Below are 18,912 nucleotides of genomic sequence, written 5' to 3' on the forward strand. Positions count from 1 at the left end.
GTGGCAGCTAATTTGCGCTCAGCAAACTCCCACACACATGATTGTGACAATGAATGAATAACCTATTTTTGTGACATTGATTGAGGGATAAATATTGGCAAGTACACTTGGTATAATACCCCTGCGCTTCTTTGAAATAGTGCCATGGAATCCCTTACATCCAACCGAAGAAGCAGCCGGGACTTCAGTTTAACATCTCATCCGAAAGGCGGCACCTCCAACAGTGTTATGCTCCCTCAGTACTGCACTAAAGTGTCAAACTTTAATAATAACTCCAATAATATTGTAAAAAAAGCTGATGACGTTTAGCTACATGTCAAGCAAGCAGTGCAGTTGAGATTAAACCAATCAAGACATCAGACCTATCAATTAAATGGGCAAAAGGATAGCAGATGCATTGAAATGAAAAGAAAAGTATAACAAAAAAGGGCTGTCCAGCCACTGGGCCATTGTAACCACTTTTCTAGCAACCAGCTATGATCAACAAACCTACTGCAGTTTTTTGAGGACAAATAGATAAGTGAGAACCACTGATTGTGGTGTATTTGGATTTTCAGAAATCTTTTGATAAAGTCCCACATGAGAGGTTAGCGTGCAAAATGAAAGCACATGGGATTGGGGGTAATATATTGGCATGGATTGAAACTTGTTTGGCAGACAGAAAACAGAGAGTAGGAATAAATGGGTCTTTTTCAGAGTGGCAGGTGGTGAATAGTGGGGTACCGCAGGGATCAGTGCTAGGGCCCCAGCTATTCACAATATATATTAATGATTTGGATGAGGGAACCATATGTAATATTTTCAAGTTTGCTGACAACTCAAAACTTGTGAGAATGTGAGTGCTGAGGAGGATGTTAACAGGCTTCAAGGCAATTTAGGCAAGTTGAGTGAGTGGGCAAATACATGGCAGATGCTGTATAACGTGGAGAAGTGTACTTTGGTAGGGAAAACAGAATGGCAGAGTATTATTTAAATGGTGATAGATCAGGAAATGTTAATGTACAAAGGGACTTGAGTGTCCTTGTACACCAATCACTGAAAGCAAACATGCAGCTAAGAAGGCAAATAGTATGTTGGCCTTCATTGCAAGAGGACTTGAGTACAGGAGCAAGGATGTCTTACTGCAGCTATACGGGGCCTTGGTGAGACCACACCTGGAGTATTGTGTGCAGTTTCGGTCTCCTTACCAAAGAAAGGATATACTTGCCATAGAGGGAGTGCAGCAAAGGTTCACCAGACTGATTCCTGGGATGGCAGGATTATCGTATGAGAAGAGACTGGGCCAGCTAGGCATATATTCACTGGTGATTAGAAGAATGAAAAAGTATCTCATTGAAACGTATAAAATTCTGACATGGCTAGACAAACTGGATGCAGGGATGGTGCTTCCTCTGGCTGGGGGGTCTAGAACAAGGGGTCACAGTCTCAGGATACGGGCTAGGCCATTTAGGACTGAGAAGAGGAGAAACTTCTTCACTCAGAGGGTGGTGAACCTGTGGAATTCTCTGTCGCAGAAGGCTTTGGAAGCCAAGTCACTGGATATATTTAAGAAGTAAGGATGATCTAAAGGCGCTAAGGAGTATGGGGAGAGAGTGGGAGTATGGCATTGAGATAGAGGATCAGCCATGATCGTACTGATTGGCAGAGCAGGCTTGAAGGGCCAAATGACCTATTCTTGCTTCTATTTTTCTATGTTTCTAACTTCATCCAACCTATTTAATCTTCTGAGAAAAAGCTGCACAAAATTTAATGTGGTTATACGACAGTCCATCTTGCATGGTTTACTTTTCTTTCCTTGGTGTGACAATTCCTGGACCCCAACAGCCCTCAGAAATCTTTCTGCTACACTTTAAAAATTGCCTATAAGAAAGCAACTCTGAGCGGAACAGAAAACAGGGCCTGTCTACTGGGACCAAAACATTCGATCTTTCAAGAGCAATCCATAACTTTCTTGGGAAATAATTCACAAGAAATGAAGGCAGAGTCAGAATATGTGCTCTGAGGCAGCTTTTGAGAGCAGGGAGCTGGTAAGACAGGAAGACAAGGATGTAGTGACCAGAACAGTGGGCACTTGATAGCAGATAAGGTGTTGAGGTCATGAATGTATGACTGACAGATCGAGCAGGTAGTGTTAGGGTCCAGAATAGGGCTTAAAAGTATGATTAATAATCATATAACTGTTTCACTGAGGGCCAGGGAGGCAGTGGATCTTAGAAAGAGGAGGATGATGGGAGTGGGGGAATATGTGGGGATCAAAAACACGGAACAGCATTTTGAATGTGCTGTAATTTATGGAACGTATGATCAAGGAGACAAGCTAAAATGGCAATAGGGAAATGGAGGGCCAATGTGGTAAAGGCACAGTGTAAATAGAAGCTCACTAAGCTCAAGAGCCCTGAAAGTTTTGCGTTCTGTGGTGCAAAATCAGGACAACTGAATCTACTCTGCAGATTGAGGTGGAAGCCAATTCTGCTGGTTTTTCAACTTAAAATCAATAGAGCCAAGTTCCTGAGCACGTGCTGATCCACTCCACATACCACCACCAAGCCCCACTGAAGTTAGGAACATAGGAACAGGAGTAGATCATTCAGCCCATTGAGCCTGCTCCGCCATTCGGATAGATTAAGGCTGATCATTTAAACGTATTATTATGAAGGCAGCAGAATTAGGGCAGCAGATTTCTGGAAGTGACACTTCCAATGTACTGAGGCTGAAAACAGAACAAAGTTCTGAAAGCTCACTTGCTTCAAGGATCAGCTGAGACTGGCGGAAGTGAAGAACTTTTGACCCTTAAGAGGGGCAGGAACTTTGTCAACAAGTTTCTGCAGCTCGAAAGATTTGTTGAGTAAATTACTTTGTTTTGCTTTTTTCTCCACAGATGGCACCGGACATGTTTCTATTGGCCTGGGGGTCTGAGACCCTTTACTTCTGAGCCCCAATGAGACACTAAGAACCAGGTTTGAGAATTCCTTTCTCTTCCATTATAAAGTTAGGATAGGAATAGGAGAGGATGAAGGAAAGAAGACTGAGGCAGCTTCTGAGCAATATATTACCTTCCCTTTAAAATAATTTACAGGCTACACAGTTTATGCAGACTTTAGTGAGGAGCATTGAGTGAGAAGAGTGCCTTTGAACAAACAGGCAGTAGAAGAACTATGGCCGTTACTGCGTGAAGATCTGCGGTCAAGATCACTGGTCCAGACAGCTCTGTCTGTAGCTGTGAGAGTGATGACCGCACTTAACTTTTGAGTTGTCGCGGTCATCTCAGGCACACAGGGGATCGGTGTAAAATCGCCCAGTTTGCCATCAATGTGGTTTTACAAGGTCCCATGGTCAACAGCAACTGCCTCCATCACTGACAGTCCTGCGACCACCATGAGCAGAAACAGCTTTCACTCTGTGAATGACAAGGTTGTCTGTAACAGCGTGCAAAAAATTCTCCATGGGAGATGTGCATGAAGTTGCCATGATGCATTCATTCTGAGGAATTCTTGCTCATTAACGAGGTCAACGATTGCTTTGAGGGGCGAAGTCTAGCCCTTGCTGCCGTGGTTAATGACCTCACTAAAAGGTGTGAGAACAGGTGTGCAGAAATGAAACAAGGGCTACACTTCTACCAGAATGGTCACTGAGAGGACCATCCATGTCTTAAAGCAGCAGGGCTCTGCAGTACACTCCAGATCATGTGCCCCATATCCTTAATGCTTGCTGTGGCCTGCACAACATAGCAATCTAAAAAAAAAAAGGCCTGGACATGGACAGGTACATGCCTGGGGAGCTAAGCCTAGCTGTTCTGGAGGCAGATCAATATGGAGGAGCATCAGGCTGACTTTTGCTACAAGGACTCCTCAGAGGCTGCACAAAACTGAGCACTGAGGTCCTCTCATCTTAGGACAGCACCTTTGCCACAACTCCAAGAACTCCTCCTACCCTCCTCCAGACAAATGATAAATCCTTCACTCTGGTATCCATCCTAGATTATCACATCATACTTTGTTGGCTCAACATGATCATCCAAATCTTACTTAACTGATTGGATGTCTGAGCACAAAGTAAGTCCACATTCTCCTTTTTTACAATCAACCCAAAAGTAAACACTTTGTCCTACTTTCTTTTCACGCAGTGTTTTCCTGGAGTAGCTAAACGGGCCTTTCTGTCTCCTATTCTACTGTTTCTCCTCGGTGTAATGTGAGTATCACAAGAGGTGATTGGCTGCTCCTGCGCTACAAAAGGCTCATGGGATTGAGGCGGCCCTCCTCCTAGGGCAGCTTGCTCCTGGCAGGGAGCCGCCGCTGGTTGCATCGCTTGAGCTTCTGTGTGGGCAGTCTGGTATCGCCTCCTAAAGTCTGCTGGCCTGGTACTATGAGAGGGTAGGTCAGAGGCCTGCCATGCATGGCTGTCCTGAGAGCTAGCTGCTCCAGGCAAGTCACCCTCAGGCACTGCCATTGCACTAGGCCCTGGATTTGTATTCCCATTGACCAGCGGGATGGTTGGTCTAATGGCAGCTATCAGATCCTGAAAGCCCTGAGACACAGCAGCTTGTATCCCAGCCCCCAGAGTCTGAAAGCCAACACATAGGGTACTGTCTATTCTCTCCCCTATTACTGCCAGGGCAGCACTTTGCACTTCTGTGGGGTTGGGCGTATGGACTGGCTCCTGGGCATTTCTGAGGTGAGGGTGTGCTGCAGATTCCAATGAAGCTGCCACATGCTCCATTGATGTCTGCAGTGAAGTGAAAGCTTCCTTGATGCTGTTACAAATGAGGGCTGTAGATTCCAAAGTCACAGCTGTCAGATGCTGCACATCTTCGAAGACTGAACGCAGAGCCTGCACGTATGTATGATGCTCACTGAACATCCTTCTCTTCGGGCGAGTGCCCATGAAGTCAGGCTCCCAGGGCTCTGAAGTCAGGGGCACTCTTCTCCTTAGCCTCCGCTGGGGGAGTGGCACATCATCACTCATTCCCCACTCCTCTGGTTCCCTAATGCCTTGGGAATCACCCAGTGCCACTTCCTCGCTAACACCATCTAACTGTGCTCGGGTGACCATATCTGAGCCCGAGCGTGGGAGTGAGAAAGCCAGAGATGCAGGGGGTGAGACTGAGGGAATTGGGACAGAGGAACACGGAGCTGGATCAAGCTGCAAGGACTCACGATCTGGCTTGTTCTCGTCATCCTCTTCCTCATCATCATAATCTATGAGGAAGCATAGTTTCTCCTCCTCCTCCTCATCATCATCATCATCATCATCATCCTCTGGCCCCCATTGCTGTGATGGCTCTGCAAGAAAACAAGATAAGCTCAGGATCTCTAAACATAACAACCCAAGGGATCAAGGAGTCAGTTTGTGGTTAGTGGCTGGGATACTATGGTGTCTGTCCAGATGGGCTGGCACTAACCTGCAGTCTGCACTGTTACACCTATTTCTCCATCTGCCACCACGGCGAGACCGCACTGCCTGCCCAGCAGCTCCACAGCCTGCTCCTCATAGGGGGTGAGCTCCTTAATGTTGGGAATGCCTCCTCTGCACTCCTGCCTCTCACGGGCATTGTGCATAAGTTTCTCCTGTAAAAAGAATGGGTCATTAGGTTTCACTTGGCATTTGAGAAAGTTTTCCCAGATTGAATCAAACACTGAAGTTCTAGATATGGTAGTTAAAGTTCACAAAGATGTTTAAGGTTTTGGGTGCAAGGAATTAGTCAGGGTCCTGGCAACACGTATTATGAAATCCCAAGTCAGTGCCCCCACCTCCCCTTTACCACAGTGTCATGTGCAGGAATGGCTATGTAGTTATTAAGTAGAGAGGTGAACAACATGATAGCACCAAAGTGTCCAGTGTGTTACAAAAGCAACATACTGTGAATGTTGGAAATCTGAAATAAAAGCAAAGTGCAGTAAATGCTCGGTGGAGATCACATCTGTGGGGAGAGAAACAGAGTTAATGTTTCAGATTGATGACCCTTCATCGGAACTAGAAAAAAAGCTATTAAAGGAAGTGATAATGGAAAAAGGAAGGTGTGTCTAAAGGAGGTGTGAATCACAGAATGATGTACAGCTGTTGCGTGAATGCAAAACAAGAGAACAGTGAAAGGGACTATTTAGATGCGCACTACAGTGTGCTTACACACGAACAGGGGAGAGAACTCATCCTAAGTGAGACACAGCCAGAGTGAGTGTGGATATTGACAATTTGGTGCACAGTGGGAATTTGGTGCATAGGGTAAGAGGTGCTCTTTGCATTTTTTCTTTGCTCTCCAACTTCTTAAATCTTCAGAGAGTGGTCTTGCCCTGCTGCAGCAGTAGAGGCTACAAGGGAAAGGAATGACTGATAAGTAGTGGGTAAGGACGGGTAAGTATTTACTATCTTTAACGCTTATAGTTTAAGGTCCTTTATGGTTTAGTTTGTATATTCTGCAGTAATGAGGATCAGGAAAGAAGGGCCCTAGAGTAATTGATTTAAAAGGTTTAATTTAAAAAGATATGTCAAGGCAGGAAAGCTCAAGCCATGGTGTGCTCCTCATGCTCCATGTGGGAAGCTGGGGATATTGCCAGTGTCCGGGACCAGCATGTGTGCAGGAAGTGTGTCCAGCTGCTGCTCGTGGATGCTCGGGTTTCAGAGCTGGAACAGCAGCTGGAGACACTGTGGAGCATCCGTGAGTCAGAGAGCATCGTGGGTAGCACGTTTAAAGAGATGGTCACACCACAGATGAAGGGACTTGAGGAAGGAAGGGAATGGGTGACCACCAGGCAGACCAAGAGAAACAGGCAGGTAGTTCAGGAGTCCTCTGGGGTCCCGCTCGCAAAATGGTATTCCATTTTGGAGGCTGATGAGGGCGCTGGTTCCTCCAGGGAATGCAGACAGAGCCAAGCTTCTAGCACCACAAGCAGCCTGTCTGTACAGGAAAGGAGGAACAGAGGAAAAGCAATAGTAATAGGGGATTCTACAGTCAGACGAACAGAAAGGCACTACTGTAGCCGTCAACGTGACTCTAGGATGGTGTGTTGCCACCTGGTGCCAGGGTCCAGGATGTCACTGAATGGCTGTAGGGCATCCTGAAGGGGGAGGGTGATAAGGCAGAGATCATGGTACATGTTGGTATCAATGACATAGGTAGATAGAGGATGAGGTCTTGCATCAAGAATTCAGGGAGTTAGGCAGTAGACTAAAATGCAAGACCTCTTGGGTTGTAATCTCTGGATTACTCCCAGTGCTACGCGCTAGCGAGCTCAGAAACAGGAGGATAGCGCAGATGAATATGTGGCTTAAGAGTTGGTGGAAGAGGGAGGGTTTTAGATTCCTGGATCACTGGGACCATTTCTGGGGAAGGTGGGAGCTGTACAAGCAGGATGGTCTGCATCCGAACCAGAGTGGGACTAACATCCTTGACGGCGGGTTTGCTAGTGCTGTTCGGAGGAGTTTAAACTAATTCGGCAGGGGATAGGAAGACAATAAGTTAGCAGAATAGGGACACATCATAATACAGTAAAACAATCAAGTCAGAGGCGGTACAGCTGCATTAGGTTTCAAGGGAGTAAGGCAAGGTGGATGGCCTCTACCTTAACGTCAGGAGTATTACAGGTAAAACAGATGAGTTAAGGGTGAGGATCGACACGTGGAATTGTGATATAGTAGTCATCACTGAGACGTGGTTGAAGAATGGACAGGATTGGCAGTTCAACATTCTGGGGTATAGAATCTTCAGGCAAGACAGGGGAGGGGGTAAAAGAAGAGGAGGCATTGCATTATTAGTTAAGGAGTCAGTTGCTGCAGTAAGGAGAGATGATATCTTGGAGGGGGCATAGAATGAAGCTTCGTGGGTAGAGTTTAGGAATGAAAAAGGGGCAGCCACATTGTTAGGTGTTTATTATAGACTTCCAGATAGTCAGCGGGAAATTGAACAGCAAATATGTGCACAATTTGCAGTTGTGTGTAAAAACAATAACAATAGGGTGATTCCAACTTTCCCAACATTAATTGGGATAGACATAATGTTAAGGGCTTGGATGGAGTGGATTTCTTGAACTTTTTAGGTGGTGGTGGGGGAGCATTTTAGTGATAACGGCCACAACATGGTACAATTTAAGCTTGTTATGGACAAAGAAATAGACAAGTTGCAAAAAATGTTTTGGATTGGGGAGAGCGGATCTTAGTAAAATAAGGCAGGATCTGGCCAAGGTAGACTGGGAACAGCCACTTGTGGGGAAATCTACAGAGGAGCAGTGTGGGGCATTCAAAAAGGAAATGGGGAGGGTACAGGCTCAACATGTTCCCTCTAAAGTGATAGGAAGGAGTAACAAGCCCAGAGAACCATGGATGGCCAGAGATGTTCAGGATACGATGAGAAGGAAAAGAGAGGCTTTTAGCAGGTACAAGGAAAGCAAATCATCAGAGGCATTTGTGGAGTACAGAAAGTGCAGGGTGGAGCTTACGAAAGTAAATAGGAGAGCCAAGAGGGGATATGAGAAAGCTCTGCCTGGTAAAAGTGGGGAAAATCCCAAGATATTCTATAAGTATATCAATGGGAAGAGGATAACCCGGGAAAGAGTAGGGCCCATTTGGGACCAAGGGGGCAATCTATGGGTGGAGCCAGAGGACATCGCTAGAGTGTTGAACGAATACTTCACATCCGTCTTCACCCAAGAAAATGAGGATGAAGGTATCGAACTCGGGGAGAGAAACTGCGAGGTTCTTGAGCAAATTGATATAGGGAGTGACAAGGTATTGGAGGTGTTGGCAGGTTTAAAAGTGGACAAATCTCCAGGTCTGGATGATTTGTGTCCTAGACTGCTGAGGGAGGCAAGGGAGGAGATCGCAGGGGCTTTGACCCTAATTTTTAATTCCTCTCTGGCCACAGGGGAGGTGCCAGAGGACTGGAGAACAGCTAATGTGGTTCCGCTATTTAAGAAGGGTTATAGAGATAAGCCAGGGAACTGCAGGCCACTGAGTGGCACGTCAGTGGTAGGGAAACTATTGGGGAAAGTTCTGAAGGAGAGAACCTATCTCCACTTGGAGGGGCAAGGTTTGATCAGGGATAGTCAGCATGGTTTTGTCAGAGGGAGGTCATGCCTAACAAATTTGATTGAATTTTTTGAGGAGGTGACCAGGTGTGTAGATGAGGGTAGTGTAGTTGATGTAGTTTATATGGATTTCATCAAAGCCTTTGACAAGGTCCCACGTGGGAGACTTATAAAGGAGGCAAATGGGATACAGGGTAATTTGATAAGATGGATTCAAAATTGGCTTAGTTGTAAGAGGCAGAGGGTGATGACAGAAGGGTGCTTTAGTGACTGGAAGCCAGTGTCATTTATTTAAACGACATAGACTATGTGGGGGGTAGGATTAGTAAGTTTGCTGATGACACAACGATTGGCCGGGTGGTTAACAGTGAGGTTGAGTGTCTTGGGCTGCAGGAAGATATAGACGGGTGGTCAAATGGGCAGATGGAATTTAACACTGATAAGTGTGAGGTGATACACTTTGGAAGGAGTAATTTGACAAGGAAGTATTCAATGAGCAGCATGACACTAGGAAGTTCTGAAGAACAAAGAGATCTTGGCATGTATGTCCATAGATCTCTGAAGGCGGAGGGGCATGTTAGTGGGGTGGTGAAAAAGACATATGGGACACTTGCCTTTATCAATCAAGGCATAGATTACGAAAGTAAGGAGATCATGCTGGAGTTGTAAAGAACCTTGGTAAGGCCACAGCTGGAGTACTGTGTGCAGTTCTGGTCGCCACATTACAGGAAGGATGTGATTGCACTGGAAGGGGTGCAGAGGAGATTCACCAGGATGTTGCCTGGAATGAAACATTTAAGTTATAAAGAGAGGTTGGATAGACTTGGGTTGTCTTCATTGGAGCAGAGAAGACTGAGGGGTGACCTGATTGAGGTGTACAAGATTATGAGGGGCATGGACAGTGTGGACAGGGAGCAGTTGTTCCCCTTAGTTGAAGGGTCAGTCACGAGGGGACATAAGTTCAAGGTGAGGGGCAGGAGGTTTAGGGGGGATGTGAGGAAAAACCTTTTTACCCAGAGGGTGGTGACGGTCTGGAATGCACTGCCTGGGAGGGTGGTAGAGGTGGGTTGCCTCACATCCTTTAAAAAGTACCTGGATGTGCACTTGGCACATCATAATATTCAAGGCTATGGGCCAAGTGCTGGTAAATGGGGTTAGGTAGGTAGGTAGGTCAGGTGTTTCTCACATGTCGGTGCAGACTCGATGGGCCGAAGGGCCTCTTCTGCACTGTGATTCTGTGAAAACCAAAAGCTGCAAGGAAAAAAAGAAGAAAATGAAAGCAAAGGTTACGTTGTGAATTGGGCACTGAAAATTAACTCCAACAATTTTGTTTTTTTTCCCACCCTCCCTCCTTTCACTTGCCTTTTTTAACTTTTCCCAGTTCTGATGACAAGGCTTTGACTAGAAAAGTTAACTTTTCTTCTCTCTCCACAGATGCTACCTGACCTGCTGAGTATTTCCAGCATTTTCTGTTTTTGCCCAGTGTGTTACCTTGCCTGCCCTCGTCAAGTCATTGAACTTTTTTCGGCACTGGTCTGCAGTCCTGGAGGTGAGAGAGGTGGCATTCAGTGCCATTGCCACCTCCCTCCACATGGCACGTGAAATAGGTTTCTGAGGTTTCCTGCCATGCACACCAAGCAATCTGTCTCTCCTTGGTTGCATCTCATTCAGAAGGGTTTGGAGATCGTTATCCGTGAAATTTTGAGCTCTTCTCCTCTGTCTCTTTGAACTGCAATGCTCTCTCATTTGGCTGTTGATCCCAGATCCTCCATTAGAAGACATGCTTTAAAAAGTGGCACAAAAATAACACATGAGCCAATGTTCACAGCTCCTGATAATTAACCTAGTTACTGCAGCCCTAACCTGCTGATAAAGGTTCCAGCCTTTTAGAAGGCTGTGCTAATCACATGTCACACAGCAATACTCCTATGGTGCACAGGATACATGCTATAAAAACATCAAAGAGCAAATGGGATTAGCACTGAGCAGTCCTGGCTGAGGGGTACAGACCAGTGTAAACAGCCAGGAAATTCTAATTAGATACGTTGGGAATTAAGTGCATAGATATTAACCAGCTATGTCGGTCATTAGATGCGAGTATTAAGCGAGGGGATGATTCTCCAGCGTCTATAGCCCAGCACACTGGGCTGTCTGGACGCAGCAGATATGGGTCACAGTGCAGGACCAGGACTGTAAAAAGTCCAACACGCCCATATTCAGACCCAGAAAATCTCCCAAAATGATTCATACAGCAAATTATAAATACAGCCACCACCATTTATACCTGCTGGGAAAGTCCCTATATTGGGCAAGTGGCACAAACCATATGTTATCATCAAACGTGTCAATTATGAAAGGATATTCAGCACCACCAACTATTGTGGGCAGTTCAATGAATACTCACCCATTTAAAAGCTCCACTGGTTTCAGGCAGTTTGTCAACTGATCGAAGCTGCCTGGAGTCTCCATCAGCCTTTTGCCCCGTTAACTGTGTAAGAAAATACATCAACCAAGTTACACATGTCCAAGTTTGTGTTTCCCAGCAATCAGAAAGTGAAGACTTCAGGTAACCTCTGGAGTTACTTCACTGTATTGGTTTTACCTATTGCTTAGGTAATTGCTTACCATGAGCAGGCAAATCACGTCAGCATGATCCCACCCACTATATACAAAGGAGACTGCAAGGCTAAATTCCTAATAACGTGTAATAGCCACACAATTCTAAATATTATTAAGTAAAGAGCTAGCGGAATTTAAAAGAAAAACAGAGAGAAATGGGGGAGGGGGAGGGGTTGGGGTAGGGATGAAACCAGGTTACATAATGTTTGTGTGTGAAATTAAAATAACTGGAATTTATATAGAACCTTCAAAGTAAGGAAACAGGAGCAGTAATTGTGATATAAACAAATATCAAAAGGACAAGTGAATCAGGAGCAGGTGGGAAAAGATGGGGCCTGGATGGGTTGGTGTGCAGAGTGAAAGAAAAGGGGGTTGGGTTTGCCCTTGATACAGGGTGTCCTATAGAGTGGAGCCAGGATATTTGATAGTGAGGGGAAAACAGGGACTGGAAGAGGCTATTCAGGTCCCAAGCCTGTTTCACCATTCCATTAGATTGTGGCTGATCCACACCTTAACTCCAACTCGCCACCTTGGTTCTGCAACTCTTGATAATAGCTGAGGCCTTGGTGTACATACTCACTCTCAATAGTCATTTGGTAGTACAGAACTTCAGTGCCTCAGATTATCCTGGAAGGGTGAGGTGTCTCAAACATTTGAGCAACAGGTGAAGCTAGCCATTTCATGCTGCTTCTATGCAGTAGCAACATGAATAGTATTCTCCACTAACAGGATGCTGCCATCAAGTCAAAAAGACATAATGCCTACCACACAAATGAATAATGTGGTGTATGAATTTCAGTGCTGGTGTGTTGCCAGGTATGTAAGGCTATATGTCCCAACTGGTGGATCATATCAAACAGCACGTTCATTCAGCTGTTCGTAACAGGCAAAGTACTGACCATACAGTACAGTCTGTGCTTGGAAAACTCAGAATACGGTATCCAACATCAGATGCGATTTTATGATTGCACAACAGTTACTAAACGATCCTGATTGTGCTAATTAAACTAACAGCCAATTTAAAATGATCAATTGAGCTTGCAATGTGGCTCACTTATGTGTGCTAGAAGCTATATATATTCATATGCAGGGGCCTCTCCTATGCAAACAGAAAAAATATGTCCAGGCATTGCATTTTTTTCCCTGGTTCATTCCTCTTGGCAACGCCTTGACCAATCAAAGTTGAAGCTTGGGAAATAACTATTCCTTGGTGCATTCTCCATGGTAACACCTCTACCACTCAAAGTCCACTATCTATCCAACCAACATGCTTTTCTCATGCAGTATAAATTTGTCGTTCTCTGTGAAATTTGATATTCTTGTGGTTCTGACCTGATGAGTGTAAGATGAAAAGCTTCCTCAGTATCTCTTTTTTTCATCAATACCCATTATCCTTGCTCTCCGTCCTAATCGATTCTCTGCTGAACCAGCTGGGAAATGTGATAGTGGTGTAGATTACCAGTTAAAATGAACCTTGGAGCAGTGCTGGCTAAGTGTGGGGATGGGTTAAGATGAAAGAACAAGACTGTCATAGATTGAAGAAATAGAAAGGGAAAATTAAAGCTTCTGAAGAAGAGTCATACGGACTCGAAACATTAACTCTGTCTTTCTCTCCACAGATGCTGTCAGACCCGCTGAGTTTTTCCAGCAATTTTTGTTTTTGTTTCAGATTTCCAGCATCCACAGTATTTTGCTTTTAAGTTAAAGGGATGTATGGAAAATGGCTAACAAAAAGCTCGAGAAATAGTTCCCCAAATTGGAGTCCAGACAGAGTTCAAGACGACAGGCTGTTATGCAATGATGCAGGTACACACATACTGGGTAAAAGGTGCTGGGGGAGGCCATCTGTTGGTTTGGAGGCATGAATCTTAACAGCTCATTGATGACACAAAAAGAAATAGAGTCAAAAATCAGGCCATCAAGCAGTTTTGGGAACAGGAAGTTTGCGAATCGATAAGAATTTAAATACACAATGAGTTGCTCTCCCATGGCAAAGTACAGACAATGATAAAGAGGTATTAAAAAGGCTGGCTGTACTTGAAGTTGAATGGAATACACCTTAAGGTGCTGAGGGAAGTAACAGCGGAAATCACAGAGGCATGCCCATAATCCTACAATCCCCCTTAGATACAATGGTGGTGCCAGAGGATCGGAGAATTACAAATCTACACCATTGTTCAACAAAGGATCTGAGGTTAAACCCAACAACTACTGGCCAGTTAGTTTAATCTTGGTGGTGGGAATGCTTTTAATAACAATAATCCATGGCAAAATTAACCGTCACGTGGACAAGTGTGGGTTAATGAAGGAAAACCAGCAGCACAGGTGTGTAAAGGGAAAATTATGTTTAACTTATCGAATTTGAGTTTTCTGATGGAGGTTGATGAGGGTAATTTGGTGTATATGGATTTCCAAAAGGCTGTGTTCGGAATACGAGTCATACCGGACTTGAAACGTTAACTCTGTTTCTCTCCCCACAGATGCTGTCAGACTTGCTGAGGTTTTCCAGCAATTTGTGTTTTAATTTTCAACCTCAAGCATCTGCAGTATTTTGCTTTCATATTAGAGTAGCGGTGAATGGTTGTTTTGTGGTCTGAAGGAAGGTGGTGCTCCTGGATCAAAATGAGAATCATTCCTTTTCTCGATATACATTAACCACCTGGACCTGGGTGTGCATGACACTATTTCAAAATTTGCAGAAGACACAAAACTTGGAAGTACAGTAAGTCCCTTTAAATCCTTCCGTTTTAATGTCATGCAGTTTTAGGGCCAATATTCTCGATTTGCATCTTCAATATCGATTTAATGTTCTTTGCGTCATTTCACATTGTCGTGCACCAATGTTGGGTCCCGTGACCTGATCGCCGCTATTCTGAAGTGAGTGCAACCAGAGGTGTTTGCTCACACTGTAGGGAACTGTGATTTTTTTTTTCAAAAAATTCTGAAGCAAAGTCCTCAATGAAGAATATTCAAACCAACAAGTTTATTTTGCAAGGAAGAAGTTGAAGCAAGGAATGTTCATTTCTGTGGAGAAAAGGACCATTTCTTGGTCCTGCGAGACAATTTCAATTTTGCAGCCCGTCGTGCCTGCTGTGGAGCTTTACATTGGGTGATGCAGACTGTGGGAGAGAGGCATTTGCTACTGTGCAATCGCTTTCCATATCTCAGGGCTTGTTTGGGTAAAAAATCCAGGGTGCAGTACTTAGCCTTCAGGAGCCTGATTCTGCAATCATCTGATTAATTTTGGAGCCCCAAGTTAGGCCATTTTTAACTTTGCAGCAGGTGAGGCACATTTTAAAGCCAGTGAGAGAGGCATTTGTTAAAGGTGAGGCAGAGAAGCCAGTCCTTTGAAGACTTAATGCAGCTAGAGAATCAAGAACTGAAGACCCCCTTGAATTTTGTCAACGAAACAACCGTCAAGAGCTTTCCAACTCATGGAAGAAGCAAAGGAAATCTTCACAAGGATAACCCAAACAAACGGGGTTAGGTTGGCCAAATGGTACCATTAACTGCTACAAGATTTACCAGCAGAAGAAAAAGAAAACCATCCAACTGTCCTTGGATAAATTTTTCAAACTTGTTGACGATCCTGACCCTTTGTTCCATTAAGTCTACCAGGACCTGGCTGTTCAACCTACACCGCCTTCAATTCAAAACCAAAATCACTCCAACTTCAGTCATTGAGCTTTTATGGCAGGGGGATGGGAACCTATGCAAGGAGTCAGAGGAAGAGGAATCAAAGACAAGGACAAAAGACAGAAAGCGGAATAAGAACAGTGATAGAAAAATCAAGGGCAAGAATCAAACAGGGCCTCAATGAAAAATAGTGGGAACAGGACAAGTAATGTTAAAAACACAAGCCTTAAGGCTTTGTGCCTTAACGCGAGGAGCATTCGAAATAAAGTGGATGAATTAACCGTGCAAATATATGTAAACAGGTATGATATAGTCAGGATTACAGAGACATGGCTGCAGGGTGACCAGGGATGGGAACTGAACATCCAGGTGTATTCAGTATTTAGGAAGGACAGACAAAAAGGAAAAGGGGGTGGAGTTGCATTGCTGGTTAAAGAGGAAATTAACACAATAGTGAGGAAAGATAGCTTCGACGATGTGGAATCTGTATGGGTAGAGCTGAGAAACAATAAGGGGCAAAAAACGTCAGTGGGAATTGTATATAGACCCCAAGCTGTAGTGGTGATGTCGGGAATGGCATTAAACAGGAAATTAGAGATGCATGTAATAAAGGAACATCTGTAATTATGGGTGACTTTAATATGCATATAGATTGGGCAAATCAAATTAGTAACAATACCGTAGAGGACGAATTCCTGGAGTGTATATGGGATGTTTTTCTGGAATAATACATTGGGGAACCAACTAGAGAACAGGCCATCCTCGACTAGGTATTGTGTAATGAGAAAGGAATAATTGGCAATTGTTGTGCGAGGCCCATTGGGGATGGGCGGCCATAATATGATAGAATTCTTCATCAAGATGGAGACTGACGTAGTTGATTCTGAAACTTGGGTCCTGAATCTTAATAAAGGAGACTACAGTGGTATGAGGCGTGAGTTGGCTATGATGGATTAGGAAACGTTACTTAAAGGGATGACGGTGGATAGGAAATGGCAAACATTCAAAGAGCGCATGGGTGAACTGCAACAATTGTTTATTCCTGTCTGGCGCAAAAGTAAAACAGGAAAGGTGGCCAAACCATGGCTTACAAGAGAAATTAGAGATAGCATTAGAGGCAGGGAAGAGGCATACAAATTGGCCAGAAATAACACAGACCTGAGGATTGGGAGCAGTTTAAAATTCAGCAAAGGAGGACCAATGGATTGATTAAGAAGGGGAAAATAGAGTACGAGAGTAAGCTTGCAGGGAACCTAAAAACTGATTATAAAAGTTTCTATAGGTGTATGAAGAGAAAAAGATTGGTGAAGACAAATGTAAGTCCCTTACAGTCAGAAACAAGGGGAATTTATAATGGGGAACAAAGAAATGGCTGACCAACTAAATACATACTTTGGTTCTGTCTTCATAAAGGACGATACTAATAACATATCAGAAATGTTGGGGAACACAGGATTTAGTGAGACGGAGGAACTGAAAGAAATCAGTATCGGTAGGGAAATGGTGTTGGGGAAATTTATGGGATTGAAGGCCAATAAATCCCCAGGGCCTGATAATCGACATCCCAGAGTACTTAAGGAAGTTGCCCTAGAAATAATGGATGCATTGGTGGTCATCTTCTGAGATTCTATAGACTGTGTAACAGTTCCTATAGGTTGGAGGGTAGCTAATGTAACCCCACTATTTAAAAAGGGAGGCAGAGAGAAAACAGGGAATTATAGACCAGTCAGCCTGACGTCGGTAGTGGGGAAAATTCTAGAGTCCATTATAAAAGATTTAATAGCTGAGCATGTGGAAAACAGTGGCAAAATCGGATAGAGTCAGCATGGATTTATGAAAGGGAAATCACGCTTGATAAATCTACTGGAATTTTTCAAGGATGTAACTAGTAGAGTTGATGAGAGGGAGCCAGTGGATGTGGTTTATTTGGACTTTCAGAAGGCTTTCGATAAAATCTCACATAAGAGATTGGCGTGTAAAATTAAAGTGCATGGGATTGGGGGTAGTGTATTGAGATGGATAGAAAACTGGTTGGCAGACAGGAAACAAAAAGTAGGAATAAACGGGTCATTTTCTGAATGGCACGCAGTGGGGTACCGCTGGGATCGGTGCTAGGACCCCAGTTATTCACAATATATATTAATGATTTAGATGAGGGAATTAAATGTAATATCTCCAAATTTGCAGATAACACAAAGCTGGGTGGGAGGGTGAGCTGCAAGGAGGATGCAGAGATGCTTCAGTGTGATTTGGACAAGCTGAGTGAGTAGGCAAATTCATGGCAGATGCAGTATAATGTGGATAAATGTGAGGTTATCCATTTTGGTAGCAAAAACAGGAAGGCAGATTATTATCTGAATGGCTATAAATTGAGAGAGGGGAATGTGCAACGAGACCTGGGTATCCTCGTGCACCAGTCGCTGAAGGTAAGCATGCAGATGCAGCAGGCAGTAAAGGCGGCAAATGGTATGTTGGCCTGCGTAGCGAGATGATTCGAGTACAGGAACAGGGATGTCTTGCTGCAATTGTACAGGGCCTTGGTGAGACCACACCTGGAATATTATGTGCAGTTACGGTCTCTTTATCTGAGGAAGGATGTTCTTGCTATAGAGGGAGTGCAATGAAGGTTTATCCAACTGATTCCTGGGATGGCGGGACTGACATATGAAGAAGGATTGAGTCGATTAGGATTATATTCGCTGGAGTTCAGAAAAATGTCGGGGGAATCTCATAGAAACCTATGAAATTCAAACAGGACAGGGTAGATGTAGGAAGGATGTTCCCGATGGTAGGGGAGTCCAGAACCAGGAGGTCACAGTCTGAGGATATGGGGTAGATCATTTAGGACTGAGCTGAGGGGAAATTTCTTCACCCAGAAGAGTGGTGAGCCTGTGGAATTCGTTACCACAGAAAGTAGTTGAGACCAAAACATTGTATGTTTTCAAGAAGGAGTTAGATATAGCTCTTGGTGTGAAAGGGATCAAAAGGTATGTGGAGAAAGCAGGAGCAGGCTACTGAGTTGGATGATCAGCCATGATCATAATGAATGGCGGAGCAGGCTCGAAGGGCCAAATGGCCTACTCCTGCTCCTAGTTTCTATATATAGAAGACATTTGTGCCTATGCCCACTCAGAAAACATATGAGAAAATGGGCCTTTTACGACCAATGCCCAGAAAACAAAGTTCCTCTTTCAGCCTGCCCATAGCACAACACCCTTCTGTCAATTAAGATTAATTTGGGGCAAACAGGATGAAATTCATCATTGCTGCCGATGTGCCAACTCAGCCGACTGAGAATAAGAGCATTTGAAAACCAGGATTTGAAACCCAAGACTAAGGGCGATGGTTCACCAGGCAGCAGTGGTTTCTTCACTCCTAGCTATGTTTTTGAGACTTGGGAGTCTCAATTGCTTGCGGGTTGCAGCAGGGACCTCAAAGCACCATCAGCAATGTCTTCAAAAGATCCTCCAGGTCCAGTGACAAGACAGACAGTACAACAGCAAGGTCTTTTTCCAAGCCAACATCAAAACGCTAATCACGCCCATCATCGAGGCGCTAATCACGCCCATCAGCGAGGCACCAATCACCCCCATCACTGAGGCGCCAATCACGCCCATCAGAGGTGCTAATCAGGCCCATC

At 44.4% G+C, this 18,912-nt stretch overlaps 1 protein-coding gene across 6 annotated transcripts in view; it reads right to left on the reverse strand.

Annotated features, from left to right (window-relative positions):
- Positions 1–18,912, reverse strand: part of LOC121291511 — an 81,401-nt gene that overhangs the window by 58,637 nt on the left and 3,852 nt on the right. For 5 of the 6 annotated variants that reach the window (XM_041212800.1, XM_041212801.1, XM_041212805.1 and 2 more), the window contains 4 exons: positions 11,422–11,505; positions 10,509–10,800; positions 5,399–5,564; positions 5,154–5,279 (listed from right to left, as the gene is read on the reverse strand). In XM_041212800.1, the coding sequence (XP_041068734.1) occupies positions 5,154–5,279; positions 5,399–5,564; positions 10,509–10,800; positions 11,422–11,486 (649 nt within the window). In that variant the 5' untranslated portion in view covers positions 11,487–11,505. Of the gene's footprint in view, positions 1–1,207; positions 1,302–5,153; positions 5,280–5,398; positions 5,565–10,508; positions 10,801–11,421; positions 11,506–18,912 lie in introns of all 6 variants that reach the window. The other variant, XM_041212803.1, reaches the window with a different exon arrangement.

The sequence above is a fragment of the Carcharodon carcharias genome, chromosome 19, assembly GCF_017639515.1.
Source record: "Carcharodon carcharias isolate sCarCar2 chromosome 19, sCarCar2.pri, whole genome shotgun sequence".
Lineage (NCBI taxonomy): Eukaryota > Metazoa > Chordata > Chondrichthyes > Lamniformes > Lamnidae > Carcharodon > Carcharodon carcharias.